This window comes from Otolemur garnettii, unplaced genomic scaffold, assembly GCF_000181295.1.
Source record: "Otolemur garnettii isolate 467f Iridium unplaced genomic scaffold, OtoGar3 scaffold00032, whole genome shotgun sequence".
NCBI classification, from domain to species: domain Eukaryota; kingdom Metazoa; phylum Chordata; class Mammalia; order Primates; family Galagidae; genus Otolemur; species Otolemur garnettii.
The window spans coordinates 18,197,739-18,213,018 of NW_003852427.1; the positions used below are offsets into that span (position 1 = coordinate 18,197,739).

Here is a 15,280-nt window from a genome sequence, read left to right on the forward strand (position 1 = left end):
ATGATTCTTTCCTGACTAATCAAAGAGAGGGCGGACTTGCAAACTGCCTGGATAGGAGATTCATTAGGACTGTTTGTTTTCCACAGTTCCAGGGACTATTCTACCCACCATCAAAGTCTATCTTCAGTTTTCCTTTTACAACTCTTTCTTTTCTGAATCTGTCTTTCATTGATACTCTGAATTTCCAAAGCTACTTGTTTTAATGGGCAACGATAGTGACATTTGGATGACTTTCTCAGGTCCCTCTTCAAGATTAAAGGACTTGTTGCTATAGCAGGAGTCAAGCCTGATTAGTGCCAGCTTTGCCTAAAGAGAGCACCTCGCTCCAGCCTGCAGACAATGACTGCCGAGGCGTGAAGGCTCAGCTCTCTCAGCCTGGCGTGGGACAGCTGAGGCTCACTCTATCTCCGGGCCTTCCTGCAGGGTTGGCTGTGACTTCTATGGAGGACGCATTTCTACTCAACTTTCCCTCTTCCCCTTCCCTGTCCTACTTCTTTCTCTTTTCTTTCCATGATCGTTGATCCCCGGAGCACTGTCCGCACATAAAGCGTCATTTCAGAGTCTGCTTACTGGGCATTTTTATTTAAAAGTCGAGTATGCTGTAGAGTGGGGATGCTGTGGAACGTGTTATCACGTGGGGTCCACCACTTCCCCTTAGTGGCTCAACTCTCCCCCACCCCCTCCTTCACATGCTGTATCTTGTACTCAACTCCCACTGCAGCACGTGGGTTGGGGACATCGAACATGGTACCAAGGTGGCGGGGAGGGTGACCCTGGAGGACAGACTGTGTGCACGAGGGATGGGGTTCTGTAGACCGAGCACTCATGCACCATTCCTCCCATGGTGTCCCGACCTGGAAGCAAAAAGAACTTCCCTCCCAAACTCTTTCTCCAAGCTCTTCTTACTAGTCCCCTGATTTCTCGAATCTGGAGCTACACCTGTATTTTAAAAAGAAAAAAAGCCCCAGAGACCTGCAATAAAACATGGGGGATTTTTTTTTTCTCCCAAAGTAGTTACCTGGCTGAGTTGAAACAACAGAGGAACTGCTCGTTTTCACTCCATGGGCATGAATAGAATATGGTCTTGAGGCTTTATTTTGAAAGACAATTCGGGCTTTTTGACCGGGGTTGAGAAATATTAATGGACCTAAAGAATATAAAAGGAAAATGTATAAGTAATTGTAAACTATGAGTCATCTGTCCTCGTAAGTGTTTACACAGTGACTTACTCTTACCCTTCTACTTAATATGCAGCCAAATAAAACAAAAACATTTAATTAGGAGATCACTGCTGATTTATGAAACGTGATTTTTTGCCTGAAAAATTGAAATCATCTAGAATTTTTGTAAGCTCCTTCCCTAGAAAATTTTCTTTAATGAGCATCAGTTAATGCTTAGGAAACTCTACACTTTTTAAATAAAGCTCTTTTTTGTCCTTCTTGAGTAACCTCGTCTTTTAAGCCTTTTGTTCTCTTGGCCCTTTGCCCCAGTGGAGGATTGTGAGGAGCTGGGAGGCCTTTGGTTGACCCAGGCTGATCTTCCTCCTTACAGGGTGAAGACCCTTTCATTTTACTCTTCATCCTTTCCATCCCAGGCCAAGAACTGGAAGCATAAAACATATTTCAAATCTTCTTTCTTAGGGCAGCCCCTATGGCTCAAGCAGTAGGGCACTGGCCCCACATACCAGAGGTGGTGGGTTCAAGACCAGTCCCGGCCAAAAACTGCAACAAATCTTCTTTCCGTTTGGAAGCACATTAAATCATTGGTCCTAAAAATTTTCAAATAGAGTTGAGATGGAATAAGCAGCTAGAACTATCCTTAATTCGCAATATAACTTCTAATAATCACAGCCAGTGAAGATGCCCGGTGGGTGCCAGATGCCAGCTAAAGATGGGCTTCTTTGCCTACCATGACGATTTCACCTTCTCAGACAATAAACTTCCTTTTCCTTTTCCATAAAGTGATTCCCTTTCTGCATAAATAATATTAGACATGAGAGGGTCATGTTATGTTATTTATCTTCATGTGTTCAGCCAAAATCCTGGAGAAAACAAACATCCTGTGGCTACTAAAGATAAGGACCCCAAAGGAACGGGAACTGGATAGCACAGACTTCCCTCCAGGGCTCACACAGGGACCAGCACTAGATGCTGGTGAGGAGCCAAGAAGAGTGACAGTTCCTCCCCATCCACATGTAAATCCATCTTCTCAGGGTCCCACACCAGAAAGTGACCTCTAAAATACACCCATAGGAGTCAGGCACATGAAAAAGTCACATGGGGGTACCTGGGTGTGACTCGGGTTTCCTCCCTAATCTCTCAAAGGGTGGAAGAAAGGGTTATACTTTTCTTCACTTGTGGGAGGAGGATAAGAGAAGACACTTAAATTTAAACAAAGTTCCTTTCCTTGGCTCAGCGCCCATAGCTCAGTGGCTAGGGTGCCGGCCACATACACTGGGCCTGGAGGTTTGAAACTGGCCCAAGCCTGTTAAAAACAAAAATGACAACTACAACAAAAAACAGCCAGCATTGTGGCAGGTGCCGGTAGTCCCAACTTCTTGGGAGGCTGAGGCAAGAGAATGGCTTAAGCCCAAGAATTTGAGATTGCTGTGAGCTGTGACAGTACAGCACTCTACAGAGGGAGACATAGTGAAACTCTGTCTCAAAACAAACAAACAAACAAACAAACAATAAAAACAAACAAAAAAGTTCCTTTCCTCATTGCATTGCTGTTCCCTAGGCTTTGTTTTAATTTTATTGAAATTATCCCTAAATACTACTCCTAAAGTCCAATCTGGATCTAGAAATTCTTGAATTCCAAAGTCCAGAAGCCAGGTAATCTGAAACTGAGTACATCAACATTCTACAGTCTCTGGGGGAAAATAATACATGAACCAATGTTTCCACCAGTAAAAAATGCCTATCAGCAAACAAATTAGTTAGACTTACAGACACTGTCCTCTGTCAAGGTGGAGAATGACAATGGTCTTCATGTATACAACAGTATCTAGTGACTGAGGACAAGAAGAAAAACCCCAAAGCTAATCTTATGCACATCAATACCTAGTATATCCAGGTGTTTCTCATCTTCATTTCTTTCTGTTTCACTGGTGAATGTGCCATCCTTGTATTGACGGTATACAACTTTTTTGTATTTAGACCCAAGATGCATTCCATTTCTGTCTGTATACATGCTGGTTTCACTTTAAGAAAATAAAAACAAAACCAACAAACCTCAAATTTAGTTCACATATCATTAAATTAGACAAAGAACTCAGATGGAAGGACTTATACCTGGAAGCTTTTACCCAGAAAAGTAAGTCTTCTTTTTTAAAGAAGCCTTTATGTTTTATATTCATTTTAACAAGATAGTTAGATATTCATTCTGTATTTTAAGATAGTTTTAGGATAAAATTTTCATGTGATACATGAATAAACAGTAAGAGAAAACCCACGAAATAGAATTTTACAAAAAGAGAAAAATCAATGTCTTCCATTTGAAGTTCCTAGAAAAACATAAGAGATAGAAACAAACGAAGCAGGACAAAAATCTGATTCCAAATGCTGAAGGTATTATTAGCTGGAGTTAGGTTACTACGCCTGTGGTGAAATCAGATGGTAACATACCTACAGGAAGAAGAAAGGATTTAATAAGAGAAGAGAAGAAATAAAGTCTAAATGTAAGCTGTGTAGATACGTAGAGAGACTTGAAGCCCTTTGCAACTGAACATGTACAAGTGATTTATAATTGAAAAGTATCCTAAAGGCAGACACACCACACCCATATATATACCCATCACACACATGTGCAAACACACACACATTGAATGCAGGTTTTGAGGCTATTTATCACTGGATATCTCCTGTTCCTTTCACTTCCTATGTGACTAAGAGGAAAGGGTGGAAGACTCAGAATGAACACTTCCCATTTAAAGACCCGAGCTGTCACCGTACTTCTTTCTCTGTAACTGGCGCAGTTCCTTCTGCCACTTTTTGCTAGGCATATAATCCCAGGTAATTTCCTCAGCTGCGATGTAAATGGTTGTCTCCTTCAGGTACAGTGTTTGATCAGGGTTTGGCTTCGAACACTTCCTCACTTGGTATTGATGTTTCATGCCTCCTATGTAGTGCTCTGACGTCATACAGGACAGATCAAAAGTTCCTAGGGAGGAATAAGAAAGGAATTCTTAAAGCTCTGAATGCACATGTCTTTCCTCTGTAAAGTCATTCATACCGATTCAACCCCCCAAAGAAATATAGTAAGATCATTCATACATTCTTTCATGAATTCAACAGACATTTATTGAGTACCTTTTTGGTACCAGACATATTTAGTCACCAGGGAAACATCTTAGAACAAAATGGTTAAAAATTCTTGCTCTCCGAATTTATATTGCAGGGTGTTGTTGAGATAAACAATAAACATAATAACATTAAGTAACTTTCATGTATGTTGAAAGATGGTTAAGTGCTATGAGTTAAAGAAAAAGTAGAGCCATGTAAAGGAGGATTAAGAATTCTGAATGTGTGTTGGGAGGGGCTCAAGGGAGCAAATTACTTTATAGGGTGATCAGTGGAGGCCTGGATGGGAGGATGACATTGGACAAAGATTTATAAGAAGTGAGGATCTAGAAGAAAGGCAATCCAGGAAGAAGAAACAGGAAGCAATGGCCTTGGGGGGCTGTTCAGTGTGTTCAAAGACCACCCAATAGGCCTGTATTTGGATAGAGTGGAGGGTCAGGTCATGGGGTCACTAGGTGGACTTTAGTTACTGAGTGCAATGGAAAGTCATGGTGGGATTTTAAGACAACAAAGATATGAAGATGCTGTAGCAGCTTTGCTAAGAACAAACTGGGGTGTGCAAGGGTGGAAGAAAGGAGACCGTGGGGAGGCTGTTAAGTCAGCAATGAGCAATGATGGCGGCTTGGATCAGAGTGGTAGGTAGAGTGGGGGCAGTGAAAGGAATCTGTCTCTTGTGTTAAAAATCCAAAATGATGACTGCAATGAAAACAGCTGGTTCATCACGTCCCAGCGTTATATCTTAATGCTAGGCTAACATTTGTCTTTCAACTCTATACATGTTTCTGTTAGTTTTTGTGGAAGGTAAGTTTCAAGAAGACCGAAAAGGAAGCAAAACCTTCAGACTCAGAAGGTTTGGGGAAAAAAATTTAGAATGAAATACTCCCTGTAAAGGCTTTATTTAGCACAGTGCTTGCCACAGAGTGTTACATGTTTGCTACAGCTGATACTGCTTAGGAAAGAGCATGACAGGACATTTTTAACTCCAGGGAAACCTGTAGGAGAAAGGTGAGGAGGAAGTCGTGGGGGGCCAGGCAATCACTTGTCCCTGAGGGAGCCAGTGTGTAACTTCTCACAGCAAGAAGAGAGAAAGGGAGTGAGAGAAATCACTTTCTTTTCCCCTTCAGCTGCCCCGAATCTGTTTATTTGAAAAATAAAATTTAAAATTTTGAAATGTAGGAAATTAAGTCAAAGAAATCTTTGGGATCACGATGACTCAAGGTACCTATCCATGGTATTTATAGAGTAGCTGGTCTATTACACAGTTTTTCATTGGTGTCAGTAGTTTTTGACCAAGACAGATAACATTTGGGGGGTAGAGGGAGATGAGGGTGGATTTGCAGGATTAAAGAAGGAGGTAACATTTCTTGAACATCTGACATATGCCAGGCACTTTACTAGACTCCATTCATCTCATTTGATCATTGTCTATTCCTTTTTGTGTAGTATAAGTTGTTACAGTCCCAGTTTTGCAAATGAGGAAACTAGGTTCAGAGGGAGAGATGATTCCCTCTGACCCCTATACAATTCTCTGATGTAGGGTGACTTCTTTCCAAAATGTAATCAGCCAGGATCAACTTTACTGAAGCTAAACATTTACCCAGAGAGCACAGGTAGTAAAAAGAAAGATAGGAAGAGGAAGACAGAAGGGAAGAGGGTAAGACTGAAGCAGGAAGAAAGCCTGAGAAACAAAGGTACAGAAGAGTAAGAAATGCAGAAGCTAACAGAAGGAAAACAAGGTAAAGAGTTTAAGGAGTTTCAAAATGTCTCCATCACTTTTGAAGAGCATGGGATGATTTAAAGCCTGGAGGCCCAGGAAGAGGATTAGGAGAGGCTGAGGGGATTTTTATGTACAGGAAAACAGGATACAAAGGCTCCCATAAATTAAATAGAGCCGGGCAAAATGTTCCCAAGCATGATTTGTATCACTTCCATTTTGTGCGTACGTGAAGAATATTCAATGCCATAAAAAGATGGTGCTTCTGCATGTTTTGGTGTTTGAGGCTAAATGAGAAGATCCATTACTCACCTACAGAGTCAGGTGTCATAAGAAGCGTCTCAGTGGTATGAGGAAATACATTTGCAGTGTCCTTCCTTGATCCCATAGAAACAAAGGTATTTCCTGAAAAATATATCCCGTGTAAATCTCCCTCTGATCCCACGCTGAGAACGTGCCACGAGACTTGGTCCCCTATGCACATCTCTGGTTTGGGCAGATTTCCGTACATGAATCCATTTATGGCTGCAAAACATTTGTGACAAAAGAAAAGAGTACTTAATTTACTGACACTTGGTATCTTCTGAAACTCAAGCACTAATAATGAAGCAGTTAATTCACATAAGAACAGCAAGGTGATTATTTACAACTTTCTTCTCCTCTATTGTTATTTAATCAATTCATAGGTGGCTACAAGGACATTATAGAATCAGAGAGTGGCAGAACCACGTGATGCTTTTCCTGGATCAACTCATCAACTCCTTCCTTTTAGACTTGAGGAGACCAAGGCAAGCGAGGCAGTGACTTGTCCAGTGTCACTCAGCTAGTGAGCAGAACTGTTAAGACCAGGGTCCAAGTCTCCTGATCACAGACTAACCCTTTCCCCACTACACTGCATAATCGTCTTCCAAACCAGCAATCATCAAACTACCCACCTACCCACCCGACCAGCTCAGCAAACACACTGCCTCACCCATCTTACAAATTAAGCAACAGAGAAATATGTGATTTTTATATTTCACATTTAGCTATAGATAAAATAATGTATTATACCAAAAAGATACTGGCAAGTATATTTGGTTAGTTAAATTCAAGATAATTACCCTAGCAGATAACATTTTGACTATGAAATGCTATTTCAAGGAAACATAAGATGTATTAGCCAACCATTGTGGGGAAATGCAGGTCTCTCTTAATTTGTAAATTTTTAGGCAAATCGAAATTAAATACGTGTTTAAAGCATCTATCTTGTAAGTGAAATATCCTCTTACAGGACATCTTGTTAGAATCTTGGAAGGCTTGATCCTCTTTATGCACATTTTCAGGCTGTGTGATAAATGTTTTAATATTTTCATCCAAGAGAAGACTTTTGTTTTCATCAAATACTGTGGCAAGCAGGTAAAATTCTCTGTCTACTCCTTTCTGTAGATGAAAGTAGAAAAAAGAATGGAAACAAATTATGGATGGTCTGTATTCAATCTCTGGTTGGCCTGAATCTAGGATTTTTCACTATACTATATAGTGGACCATAGAGGACTATACACTTTTGGAAAATCAAATCAATTGATTTCCCAACTGTGGACATTTCATAGAAAGGCATGAATCCCAGCAAATGGATTATCATAGAACTAAGAAGTTGAGAAAAATCTCTCTGGCTTTCTTCATAGAAAAATTACTCTGGAGATCACTACATCTAAATCTCGTAAACTAAACTATTTAATCACAAATATTTACAGTGACTTTTAACATAGATGCTCTGTGGAAGTAAGTTCAATAGTTTAGAATTCTAGAAAGTCTTTATTTTTAGGGGTTTTGACTAAATTACATGTCCATACATGTATTTGTATATAAAACATAAAATCCATTATGTACTATAATAATCATTGGGCTACTAATATGACTTTTATTGTATAAATGAATATAAATATATATTCATGGTTTTAAATAAATTATATTTTTAATTATACACATAGATATGAATTTATAAGGCTTTATTACATATGAATTTTTGTAATTCATATGTAATTAATGTAGAAATTAATTAAAATTAATTAAATTAATGTAGAAAGGAACTTGGATATTAGTACATTTATGACTGGGGGAAAAAGGAAACTCATTCACCAAGCATTTATTAAATACCTACTGCATGCCAGGCACTGTGGTTGTTACAAAAAATTAATAAAAACCTTATGTATGCTTTCTAGAAACTTATGGTTTAGTGGGAGAGACAGGCCAGTAAATATAATTGCATGGATAAATGCTCTAATAGAAACATACACAAGGAACTATGGCGACTTGCAAGAGCCTCTATTAACTTTGGTCAGAGAATATTGTTCACAGAAAGGGCCCTCAGACTGAGTTTTAAAATGTCTCCCCTTTTGGCAGATAAAACAGCAGAGAGAAGAGGAAAGAATCAGAGCTGTGAAGTAGCCTTCCTTACTCAGGGCCTAAAGGGCTAATTCTGCCATATTGCAACTCTAATTTGCCAATTGGAAAAGGTTAATTTCATAGTATAAGGTGGGAGGGGACATGAATCTGGAGGGATTGGCAGGCTCCCAGGTGTGGCTTCTCAGCCAGGAAATTAGGGGTGATTTTTTTGTGTGTTCGGAGGGCTCTAATCAGATTTGTCAGGAGGACTGTGGACTAGCCACACTGAAGCAGGACGAGAGTGAAGACAAAGGTTAGGAGGCTGAAGAAACTCAGAAAGAAATGGCAGTGCCTAAAATAAGTTGTGGTATTGGAGAGTTAGTGATTAATATGCAGGTGGGAAAAAAGGAGTTGTTGAGGGAGTCCAAGGTCCCGAGACATCACTAAGAGACAGAAGAGGTGAGGGAGGAGAGTCAGTGGCTGTCCAGAAGGAGATTAAGGGTTCACCTAGTCTTGGGATGTCTGTAGGACATCTATTCTTTTCTCAACTCTAGACCTTATCCTCCTCAGTCCAATGACCATCCACCCGGTGTGGTCATGGTGTGGCCATTGGACCAAGGAGGATGCAGGTCTGGAGTTGAGGATAGAATAGAATTGAAGACATCAGCGCACAGAAGTTGAAACTCCTGGTGCCTGTGGCTAGAGGCATCGTCCTTCTCTGCAAGGGCACCTCTCACCAAAGCTACCTGGACACAGGCTTCATGACTCACCTGTTTGCCATTCTTTTCCAGACTTCCACTTCTACACACAAGGAGAGGCCCGATGAGGCCGCTGTTAGTGTCTTTTGTCCCGTTTACTGAGGAATAGTAGAACCGGGTCAAGCAGTTGGGGTCCGTGGAGGTGGGACCTACATCTTTTGGAACTTCCCACGTATAGACAAATTTTGTGCCAGGATTTACATGTGAGGAGGAAGGAGGGGTGCCTAGGAAGAAATAAACCTTTAGAAAATAAAACCTAAGACCATAAACATCCTCATCGAGACCGAGATCTCTGAGAGCAGGGACTGTTCCCTGCTCGCTGTGTAGCTAGCACCTTGGTGACAGTTGGATGGGGCTGAAGAAAAGTAACTCTGCCACTAAATAGTATACAGAGCTGTTACGACAAGACATCAAGGCTGCACAACAATTTAATAAAGAGTTTTATTACAAAATAAACAAATAAAAGGAGTTTTATTTTTTGCTGACTTTATACAGCAGCGAGGCTCACTTGAGCGCCACTCACCTCCGCCGGGTGTTTTGTAGAATGAGCCCTCATTGCTCTTGCTGTAGCGCAGTCCATGCGGCTGCATGCTGAGGGGCAGGGAAGCTTTGTTGTAGAAAGTGACCTTGATGATCATTCCCACCTCCACCTTAAAGACAGGGCCTATAAATGAAGAATCATAAAGAAAGTTGTCAGGTTGTGATACATGGATAAGGCTCCTTTAGGAAGAAATTGGAAAGATGATGATGCATGAACTCAGGAATGGGTCCCAGCGAGGATACTCATCTCCTTGGATTTATAGGGCAACAGAATGTCGTTAAGACCATTGGGTGAATCAACATACTGATTTCAGAAGGTTCCATAAGATTATATTTAAACCATCTATAACTGAGTTGGTGAATACTGTTTTGATTGCACAGAATATTTATAAATGGTTTGTAACCCCAGGTGCTATAAGTAGAATTTTACCAAGAATTCCCAGATGTGCTTCTCTTTTCGTCTGTGTTCGGAAGGAAGCATCTGTGTATCCACGGTAAACTAGTTTTTTGTAAGTTCCTCCAATTCTTGTTGGGCCTTGCTCAAAATATTCCTGGGAGTCACTATGCAGAGAAAGCAGATACACAAGGAACTTTTATGCTTGCAGTGATCATGTGAAAAGAAAGAATCCAAACACTTCTGTCTTAGAATACTTGTAATTTATTTCTGATTATTATAAAATAATGCTCTTTGCCTAAAATTTGAAAAAGAAGAAAAAATACAGCAAAGACAATTAAAATTTCCACCATTCCACTGTTTACACATAACCACCCAAACAATATTGTCTCTAGATATCCTTTCAGTCTTTTCCCTATGCATGTGTGTATAATTATCCTTGACAATTTTCTGTTGGAATAAGAATTAAAAAGACATTACATATGATTACTTTCAGGCAGGTAAAAACAAATATTGCTATTATAACAGCTACTTGCAGAGATGTGTTAACATTGAGAAGATAGATATCATTGTTATTTTTAAAATTATGATTAGAAAAGGGGCTCTCTAAGATAAAGTATTTCCTAACAGTAAAGTGGTAACTTGCTGTGCTCAGACATCCTAGAATTTCACAGCTAAGAGAATCAAGCAAAATAAAAAAATTTATTAATTCATATTTATTTTAGCCAAAATAAAATGAGAGGGAGACCTAACTCTAGTTTTTGCTTTACGCCCAGTTGTCCTTCTGACAATTGATATAAAATGTCCATTGCACAGAAAGAATAACTTAATGATGAACTTAAAATGTGAGAAGTGGACCAAACACACCTGGCACATTCACATGGAAGGAGCAAAACTCTGAGTATATAATCCCATGCCAGCCTAAGCACCCAACACACTCAGTGCTGTAAACACACCTGTATGAAAAAGTCTCCCTATGAAAGCAATTCCAAAAAATTGAAAGAAGTGGCTGTTACATCAGATGCATAATATCAACATAAAGATAAAGAAGCATGAAAAAGCAAGGAAATCTGCCACTTTCAAGGAAGTGATAGTTCTTTAGTGACAGATTCTAACAAAAAAGAAATATACGAAATTTATGAAAAAAAATTCCAAATAAGGATATTAAAGTAGTTCAGTGAGATACAAGAGAACACAAATAATACAAAGAAATAATAAAAGCAGCTCATGATTGGAATGAGAAATTCAACAAAGAGACAAATATTATAAAATGCAACCAAATAGAAATCTTAGAACTGAGGAATCAATAAATAAGTATTAAAAAATTGATTGGGTATTCCAGTAATAAATTAGATAAAGCAGAAGACAGAATTTCTGAACTTGAGGACCAGTCTTTTAAATAACTTAGTCAAGCACAAAATAAAAAAGGAAAAAAATAGAAAGAATGAAGACAAGCTTATGTGACACATGGAACATCATAAAGTGACCAAATATTTAAATTTTGGGTATTCCTGAGGAGGAGATGGGCAAAAACATAGAAAACATATTTAACAAAATACTAGCTGAAAACTTTTCAAGTCTTGTAAGAGATAGAGACATCCAGATAGAGAAAGCTCAAAGATGCGTAAATAGATCAACTCCAAAAAGTCTTTTTTTCTCCAAGACACATTTTAATCAAACTGTCAAAAATCAAAGACAAAGAGAGAAAAGAGAAAACTCTAAACACAGCAAGAGAAAAGTATCAAGTCATATGTAAGGAGATCTTCATCAGAATAACAAGAGATTTCTCAGCAGAAACTGTACAGGCTAGGAGAAAATGGGATGATACATTCAAAGTGTTAAAAAAAACAACCCTGCCAATCTGAACAGACAAATAATGAGTAACGAGGTTGAATCAGTAATGAAAAATCTCCCAACAAAGAAAAGCCAAAACCAGTTGGCCTTACTGGTGGATTCTATGAAACTTATAAAGTACTAACACCAAATTATTATTTAAAATTATTCTCAAATTATTCAAAACAGTTGAAGATGAGGAAACTCTACCTAACTCATCCTACAAGATCAGTATAACTTTAATACTAAAACTAGACCAGAAACAACAAAAAAGAAAAACTACAGGCCAATGACCCTGATGATATATAAGAATTCTCAACAAAATACTAGCAAACCAAATCCAACAATGTAACAAGGAGAATACACCATGATTAAGCAGGATGCAAGTGTGATTCAACATACTCAAATCAATAAAGGTGATAAAGCACATTAACAGAACAAAGGGCAGAAATGATACAATTATCTCCAGATAATGCAGGAAGTGCATTTTATAAAATTCAGCATTCCTTTGTAATAAAAACTCTTAACAAATCAGGCATAGAAGGATTATACCTCAACATAATAAAGACCATATTTGACAATCCCGTGACTAACATTATAAAATGGGGAAAACCTTTCTTGTGAGAACTGGAATAAGACAAGGATGCCCATGTTCATTACTCCTATTTGACACAGTTCTGGAAGTCTTAGCCAGAGCAATCAGACAAGAGAAAGAAATAAAAGACATCCAAACTAGAAAAGGAGGAAGTTAATTGTCCATCTTTATAGATGACATGATCTTTTATATACGTTAATAAAAAGACTCCATCAAAAAACTCTCAGAACTGATAAATGAATTCAAGAAAGTTCCAGAATACAAAATCAACATACACAAATCAAAAGTGTTTCTATACACCCATAACAAACTAGCTTAAAAATAAATTAAGAAAACCATCCCATTCACAACAGCTATCAAAAAAAATAAAATATCTAGGAATAAATAGGACCACATAGAAGAAAGATTTCTATAAGAAAACTATAAAGCATTGATGAAAGAAGTTGAAGAGGACAAAATGGAAAGAATCCCATACTTATGATCAGAATTAATATTGTTAAAATGACAGTTCTACTCAAAGCGATTCATATGAAGTAACATTAACATTCTTCACAAAACAGGAAAAAGAATCCTAAAATTGGATTCCTATGGAACCATAAAAGAGCCCAAATAGTCAAAGCAATACTGAGTGAAAAGAGCAAAGCTAGAGGCATCACATTGCCTGATTTCAAAATATACTCAAAAATTATAGTAGCTAAAAAAGCATGGTATTGGTATAAAAACAGCTATATAGACCAATGGAACAGAATAGAGAACTTAGAAATAAATCCACATATTTACAGCCAAAATATTCTTGACAAATGTACCAAGAACACACATTGGGGAAAGGACACCCTCTTCCATAAACGCTGTTGGGAAAACTGGATGTCAGTATGCAGAAAATGAAATTATACCCCTATCTCTTGCCATATGCAAAAATCAACTCAAAATGGATTAAAGACTTAAATATTAGACCTAAAACCATAAAACTAACTAGAACTAACAAACTAACAAACATTGGTCTAGACAAAGATTTTATGGCTAATACCTCAAAAGCACAAAGAACAAAAATCAAAAATACAGAAATGGGACTATATTAAACTAAAACGTTTTTGCACAACAAAGGAAATAGTCCAAAGAGTGAAAAGACAATCTGTAATCAGAGAAGATATTTTAAACTATCCATCTGACAAGGGACTAATACACAGATGAACAAGGAACTCAAATAATGGCAATCCCCCTCCAATAATCTCATTAACAGGTAGGCAAAGGATCTGAATATGGCCAAAAAGTTTATGAAAAAATGCTCACTATCAGTAATCATCAGGGAAACAAAAATCAAAACCACATTAGATAAAATTTTGTCCTGGATAGAATAGCTCCCATCAAAAAATAAAATAAAATAAAATAAAATAAAATAAAATGCCAGCAACAATGAAGAGAAGAGGGAATTCTAACACAGTACTCATAGGAATGTGAATCAGCGTAGCCATTATGGAAAACAACAAGGCAGTTCATCAAAAACTAAAAGTAGAACTACCATGCTCTCTCGCAATGTCACTCCTGGGTATCTATCCAAGGAGAGAAGCCATTATATCCAGGGGACATTTGCATCCCATGTTTACTGCATCACTCTTCACGATAGCCAAGATACAGAATCAACTTGAGTTTCTACCACCAGACAAACGGATAAAGACAGTGGAGTATATACACACGATGGACTATTATTTGGCCACAAAAAAGAACGAAATCCTGTCATTTGTAGCAACAAGAATGGAACTGAAGGTCATTGATTAAATTAAGCCAGGCACAGAAAGATTAACATTTCATACTCTTACTCATTCAGAGATGGGGAACCTAGAGCTTTAAGGTTCTAGGGCTTTTGATTGAATCCAAATTTTACGGAAGAAATCTTTTCATTAAAAGGGGTGTCACAGAGACAGATGAAGCATTTCTTGTCTACTTTGCACTTAAAAAAGAGCCATCTTGAAACCAGAAGGCCATAGGTTTCCTACCATCCATGGATACAAACATAGAAGAACTAAGGTTAGTGTTTGATAGCAAAGTAGAGTGACTATAGTTAACAACAATATATTATATATTTAATAATATAACTAGAAGAGAGAATTTGAAATGCTTCAATACAAAGATGTTTGAGGCAATGGATATCTTAAATGCCCTGGTCTAATCATTACACATCATATGGATCTATCAAAATATCACATGTGCCCATGAATACATACACATATTTTATATCAACAAAAAAAGAAGAGAAAATATTCACTTGACATTATAATCTCAGTTTTCTCAAATTATCTGAGAGTGAACTAGAGAAAAATAAATCTCATGGGAAATATTGCTTTCTGGTGGTTTTAGTACTGGGAATTTTTCTGACGTGCAACTTTTATCCCGTGGACCCAGAAGGATTAAAACCCCTGTAGTCTTCAAATCTGTAAATATATTCAGCAATTGAACTATCAGCAACACCTTTTACCCACTTTTAAATGCTGATGCCACACTCATACATTTTACACCTAGTTTTTGGTCCTTATAACAGCAATTGCTAATATATTCTTAGGTGTTATTAATTAATGTTTAATAAACTAAATTAATATTGATAATCCTTAATATGATTTAAGGATATCACGTAAAACAATTTAGTTATGTCTTCATATTTTAGAAGGAATATATATATTTAAATACGAAGAATGTTTTTAAAGTTTTCTAAAATTGCTATTAATGACATTGTCCACTATGTTCTGAAGTGTTTCATAAGCATAAAATAAATCCATTTTAAAG

The 15,280-nt window shown here is 37.7% G+C and overlaps 1 protein-coding gene across 1 annotated transcript in view; it reads right to left on the bottom strand.

Annotated features, from left to right (window-relative positions):
* LOC100959117 (ceruloplasmin-like) overlaps nt 1-15,280 on the bottom strand; it is a 40,612-nt gene that overhangs the window by 12,454 nt on the left and 12,878 nt on the right. The window contains 8 exon segments of the mRNA XM_012804920.2: nt 1,019-1,147; nt 3,063-3,202; nt 3,954-4,161; nt 6,328-6,540; nt 7,287-7,437; nt 9,153-9,364; nt 9,664-9,804; nt 10,111-10,241. Coding sequence (XP_012660374.1) covers nt 1,019-1,147; nt 3,063-3,202; nt 3,954-4,161; nt 6,328-6,540; nt 7,287-7,437; nt 9,153-9,364; nt 9,664-9,804; nt 10,111-10,241 — 1,325 coding nt within the window.